Below are 6,603 nucleotides of genomic sequence, written 5' to 3'. Positions count from 1 at the left end.
TGGGGGGGGGGGGGACCAAATGGTGGACTTCATTACTTACGAAGGAGTTTATCTACCATCAAAATGTATGTGTTTTGAAATGTATCTGAAGTGCTAAGATGTGGAAGGTGAGTGCAAAAAATGGTTCATAGCTGTACATTATAATAATCATGATCCATGATATGGAAAAAGATCTTCAGGAACAACAGTGTGATATTAAAACACTGATACATTAAATATATTGTATCAATATTAAAACAGAGCATACTGTAATTATGTATTAGTCCAGACTCAAGAACAGTCATGTAACTGGCACACATTCACAAGCTTGAGATACTGACGTGTTTGACAGGAATAAAACCTATTTGAGGTAAATTAAAATTGGTTTCTTGAAAATAAAACTGCTTTATGTGTTAAATGGACAGTGAAATCTAAACCATAACAGCCCTCAAAAAGCAAATTCTTTACTATGGATTATATGAGAGAAGACGACTAGACCAGGAACATTGTGGGTTTTCATTAGTGCAGGCTTTGTGAAGCTGAGTTAATTAAAAGAAAATCAGTCAAAATTCCTGAATTACAGTATTATTTTGTTAAATAAAAAAAAGGTTAATTTGTACTTCATCTCTCACTTTATAAAGTAGATTTGGCAACACTTAATAATAATAGTAGTAATAATAATAATAATAATGGTCAATACAAAGAGAAAGTCAGTCATTATGTCCATGATGGGAGATCTGTGGATTCAGCTGATGTGAAGGAAGCACCGTTAGGTGGATGGCCAAATGGTGCCTTGCCCAGAGTTTAAGAGCAGCCCAGGCCTGCCCTCGCTTGTGGGAGTAGAGAGAGAGGCTCCAGTAGTTTAAAGATGCAGTAGGAGATCTTGGAAAATGCTAACTTTAGCCTGATAGCACTGAAAGCGAACGTCCCACCCTCCCTGCAATCGCTGTCCAAAGCCACGCCCCCTGAACTCATATACGCTCACAGACCAGAATACCACAGAGACAACATTACTACAGTAGGCTACATCAGCGGTTCCCAATTCCAGCCCATGTTCCGAAGTGAAGTAAACTTCAACGGATTACCCCTGCTCAGGGAGTAGGGAGCAATGAACACTGTGTAGGGATCATATCGATCGGAACACAGTTCATGCACGTAGCTCACTTCTAACGAGCTGGTTATCTGAATCGGGTGTGTTAGACATGCAAAATATGCAGGTGGGCGCGAGGACTGGAATTGGGAATTGGAACTTAATGATTGCTATCGGGATGTGAAGAGACTTTCAACCAGCATAACAAAAAATGTTTCTGAAGACAATCACCTATTGCACCTTTAAAACCATAGGATGCAAATAAAAAAAATGTAATGGGCCATGTTTCGATTGCTCTCAAAATGACAATGAGAATGGATTCTTATGGTTAATACTAAAATGGTTGTTGTTTACTACAAAATAGTTCACCTTAGTTGCAAATGGAAAAATGGAGTTTAGTTTAGTATTGGGTGGTATTCAGGGTATTCGTCGTTTTGACAGGAGATACTGGGTGGTGAAAGCAAATGTAATGTATTTTAATCATTAAAATGGACTGAAAAAGAAATGCAAAGGACAGAAGAGCCTGAATCACACAGTGAAGTAAAGCAGAGTAACATGGCAGGATTTTAAATGGGGATTTCAAGAAAGGAAGAGGAAACGACACAAACGGCATTGTCTGCGTCTCATCTTGAGCTCACAGAACTCATGGCACACAGACAGTGTTATTCACTCCAGACCCCAGAACAGAAACCCAAGGCATTTATGTGGTCTGGATGTCATACAGAAACACAGCTGCACAGAGCTGATGTTACCTATTAAGGCACTGTGTAATAGTTTGCATCATTAGGAGTGCCATTTATATGAATGCGTTGAGGCATTAACAGGCAATTAAAGGTCAAGTTAAACCTTGAAAAGAGACACCCAAAGGTAATAAGCACAGACAAAAGATTCAGGAATAAACCTAAGTGCTTCGAAAGCAAGTCAAAGTGCTCCAAAAGCAAACCTGCAGTACTTGTAGAATAAATCATTGCAAGAATATAGCCAGAAGTGGATACACAAAAACGACAAAAATAAAATAAAATAAAAACTAAAAATAATTCAACAAACTATAATACCTGAATCATGTTGAAAAAGCTATTTGATAAAAGGCAGAAAAGTTCACCAATTTCTATAAATCAATTGCAGGGCACAAGCAAATAGCTCCTGAACTTAAATTAAGAAATGTTCACTACATTCATAGAAATGTGCCAAAACTGGACGTACTGTTAATGATAGAAATGTTTTACTTTATCGAACCATAATTGTAATTGGGGACAACTGACTATCACTCTGGTTTCTATAAGTCCACATGCTCCTACGTGCATAAGGTTAGAATTCAAGCTCTATATTACATTCACTTTCTTAGCAGTGGTATTGACAGCACATTACAATACTCAACTACTTACATTCTTTGACTGAAAGTAAAAAGCTACACTACTGTTCAAATGTTTGGGGTCAGTAAGACTTAGTTTTAAATAAATTTATTATTTTATTCTACAAGACACATTAAATAGATCAAAAGTGACAGTAAAGACATACGTATGCTACAAAATATTTTTGTAAGTCTTGAAGCATTTCAAACGCTGTTCTTTTGAACTTTGAATATAATATATAAAAAATATTAAAATAGAAAGCATTTATTTTACATTATAAAGTCACAATTTTACTGTATCTTTGATCAAATAAATTCAGCTATCGTGAGCATAAGTGACTTCTTTCAAAAGCATTAAAACAAATCTTACCGACCTCAAACTTTTTAATCTTTAGTGTCTTTTTCTTTACTTGCAGACCATGGGTTAATAGCTACAATAGTCTACAAAAAAAAAAAAGGACTCATAGGCTCACCCTGCAAAGGAACATGCACAGATCCAATAATATTTTTAAGACTTAACTAGAGAGTCAAAAGGCAAATTTGAAAGTGAAATTTGCAAATGGCTTAAATTCAATGCCAAAAAAAGTGTTTTGACATACACACATGCAACAATGTCCGATCTGTGTCAGTGACTGTCAGTGTAAATGCAGCCATATAGTCCAATCGGAAGAGCTGAGATGCAAAACATTTCTGAAAGGTAAACAGCAGGGGACAGAGTGGAGTGACTAACTCTAAAGTAACAAAAACAAAAATAACTTCGGCTCAAATTTGCTCTTAGCAGCAATGGCTGTCAGGTCCACTGCTAATTAAATCACAGCCCTGAGTAGAGTGGTTCATTAATGGAAAAGACTCATGCAGTTATCCTGATATAAAAGTACCTTCATACATGCATGTAAAGCTTATCTTAGTAATCTATATTTTCTCCTTATTCATTTTCAGACAATTTAATTCAGCTGTTGAATGAATGTTTGCTATGAAAATCAATGTTGAACTCACAATGTTGAACTCACACGTAAGGTCAAAACATTTATAGGGACAAGAATTGCAAAACTTTGAAAAGTTTGAGGGATGTTTTCTTTACCCAGGAAAACTGAAGAGCCAGGCATACCAGATGTTTCATAATTTCCTGGATTTAAACTACTAAAAAAAATTAAATACAAAAAATAAAATTGATTTGTGCCATAATCTTATATGTAATGCATGCAGCCATGATCACATTTCTCCTGCATGCCATGCAGCCCTAATATGGACGAATCTAGAAATGCAATCATTTTTTTTTTAAAAGATCCAAAGCTTATAAATGAGAAAATATGTAGATATAATTTCTAGGTGATACAGCCATTTAATTTTCCTCTTCAAAAGTCACAGCGTAACTTAGTTTGTAGCCATCCAGACTACTAAGATTAAATGTAAACGGATAATAAATGATTGAACTATATAATCTTAAAAATGCTAATGAATCTTACTGTCCTACAAAAACTCACAGCGCATGATTCAAAAACAATTAAAAAAAAAAAAACAGAATGAATTAACACCAAAGAGAGAGATAGAGGAAGTACACTGGAAAGGGCATGTAAGAAAAAAAGTGGTAGATTAAAGCGCTAACAGGAAGTGCCAAAACTTTAAGTACTGATTATATCAGAATAAGGTGGATAATTAAGTGCTTGGTCATGTTTTGCATTAAAAACCAACGATAACTGCTGCAGTTTAATGGGGGTCACGCTACATTTTAAGATGGGTGGGGTCTGGTGGGGGCTCCCCAATGCCTAGAGCCCTGAAATTTTGGCATTCCAGCAGGAAGTTGTCTAAATCTGCCCCACTCACTAGTGGATTGCTAAAGGGGAGGTTTTGATCTGGAGGCAGACCTCCATCCGACCCCCAGTCGGAGTCGGAATCAGAGCTGCCATCAGCTGAGCCCTCTGTGGCTGTGGGCGGATAGCTGAGCTGCTCCAGCTGCTCCACTAGATCATTGAACTGCATGGCCGAACTGTCTTCCGAACGCACTGAATACGCAGGGAAGTTAACCATCGAGCTGGCCTCAGAAAGGTTCTCGGAACCAGGCAGACGCAAGGAGGATGAGGAGTCGGGACCTCCAAAACCGAGTGAGAGCGAGTCGCCGACAGAACCTAGTGGAAGGTTATCCAGCGAGCTACACTCGGAGCGGTTGTTGACCAGAGAACTGGTCTCAGATCGGCCAAAAGCACTTTCAGGGAACGTGTTAGCATTGCCGTTGAGGTCCTCGAGACAGAGAGCGTACGCAGTGGGCTGAACAGAGACTCTATGGCCATATTCGAACCTTTCAGGACTCTCTTCGTCAAACCCATAATAGTAGGCCTCTGCGCCCCCAGCGTAAAATGAAATTTCAGCCGGATCATCATCGATGTACTCTTCGCTAACATGCAACTGCGTGCAGGACATTGGGATCTGGTACGACATTTGTCGAACGCGCATTAACTCTGCCTCAAACGCTTCAGGTGTGAAAAAGCCTGTTTTTGCCCCACTGCTTATGCCACCAACCCCTACTCGCTCGCTATCCTCATTGCCATTTTGTGAGGGCCGTGCACTAAAGGAACTACTCTCTACACACACAAACGAGGGGCTGCAGTCTCCTGCTGCCTGGATATGAGTGGCACCTGGGAAGGCGTAGGTGGATTGGGAGTTGGTCTTGATGGAGTCCTGCTGCATTGGGCTGGGGGCTCTGGCGGGCTGCTGTGTCTGCTGGAGATGCACGGGCTGGTTCGGGGTCTCCGTCCGCATGGGCGAGCTGGGAGCATGCAGGGAGTGGAAGGAGGCGGTGACAGAGGAAGGAGGTACTGGAGACCTTAGACTGTCATTAAAAAACTGATTCTGAAATAGATGGGTAAGGTAAAGAGAGTGGATGAAAACAAAGTCAGAGGTTATTGTTCTTCATGTTGATATTGGCATTGGCTGTCCCTGATCTAAGACTCTACTTACCTGTTTTGGCACATCAGAAGCCAAGGAACGTGTCGACATGCGAACCTTACTGTTCCTCCTGTAAAAACAGCATATCAGTGCAAACACGAACAACATATAGAGCGAAGCACCACAACAAACGGGCTTATGAAGGAAGGTCCAGTGTAAAGTATAAAACTGCTTGAGGTGAAACTATGAAAGAAATATTTACCTCTGGTAAGGAGTTCTTCTCAAGCCGCTGTCCCTCACATACTCAACAAGCTGCTTCTGTGTCCGCCCACTGTCACATATACACAATGCGTTTTAACAAACCAAGTCAAACACTTTTTTTTTTTTACCTAAAAGTACAGATAGGTGGTAAAAGCACCAACTTGTAATCACATTATTCTTAAAAAAAAAAAAAAAACCTGTGATATACACTACTGTTCAAAAGTATGGGGTTGGTAAGATGTTTGAATGTTTTTGAAAGAAGCCTCTTATGCTCACCAAGGCTGCATTTATTTGATCAAAAATACAGTAAAAACTCTAATGTTGTGAAACATTACTACACTTAAAATAACATTTCTATTTATATATAATTTTAATTTAAAATGCTATTTAGTCCTGTGAAAAAAAGCTGAATTTTCAAGAACATTTCTTCTTATTATTATCAATGTTGAAAACAGTTATGCCGCTAATACAGATTATATGTGTGGAAACCGTTATACATCTTTTTCCCAGGATTCTTTGATTAACAAAGTTCAAAAGAAAAGCATTTATTTGAAATAGAAATTTTTAGTAACATTATACTTTTTTTTTTTACTGTCACTATCAATCAATTTAATGTGTAGTGTTAATTTATTAAAAAAAAAATCTATTAATTAAAAAAAAAAATCTTACTGATCCAAACTTGATTGATAGCGTACCTCACAATATATGGAAAAATTATTACCAAAAAAACCCCCTAAATACATTAAATACTGAAACCACTAAAAAATACCTTCCAAACCAACTTCTAAACACAATAACAAAATCTTATATTTGAACAGTAATGTACAGTGCAATGCAACTTTATCAATAAATAATTTTAAAATATATATATTTTTTAAATAAAAAAAGAGTCACATTTTGGATAGTGTTTATGGAATACTGAAAACCGGTTTGAAGTGAAGTGACGTGTGGCCAAGTATGGTGTCCCATATTCAGAATTTGTGCTCTGCATTTAAACCATCCAAGTGCACACACACAGTAGTGAACACACACACACCGT

General features: G+C 38.0%; 1 protein-coding gene across 5 annotated transcripts in view; it reads right to left on the bottom strand.

The window, feature by feature from the left end:
* Positions 1–6,603, bottom strand: part of LOC107696757 (FERM, RhoGEF and pleckstrin domain-containing protein 2-like) — a 58,880-nt gene that overhangs the window by 18,127 nt on the left and 34,150 nt on the right. For all 5 annotated transcript variants that reach the window (XM_016497239.1, XM_016497241.1, XM_016497240.1 and 2 more), the window contains exons 11-13: positions 5,566–5,634; positions 5,376–5,433; positions 5,054–5,267 (exon numbers count right to left, since the gene is read on the bottom strand). In XM_016497239.1, the coding sequence (XP_016352725.1) occupies positions 5,054–5,267; positions 5,376–5,433; positions 5,566–5,634 (341 nt within the window). The remainder of the gene's footprint in view (positions 1–5,053; positions 5,268–5,375; positions 5,434–5,565; positions 5,635–6,603) is intronic.

This window comes from Sinocyclocheilus anshuiensis, unplaced genomic scaffold (assembly GCF_001515605.1).
Source record: "Sinocyclocheilus anshuiensis isolate Anshui unplaced genomic scaffold, SAMN03320099.WGS_v1.1 scaffold999, whole genome shotgun sequence".
NCBI classification, from domain to species: domain Eukaryota; kingdom Metazoa; phylum Chordata; class Actinopteri; order Cypriniformes; family Cyprinidae; genus Sinocyclocheilus; species Sinocyclocheilus anshuiensis.
Note: the sequence above shows the minus strand (reverse complement) of the source record. Positions and strands in the feature narration are given on the sequence as shown.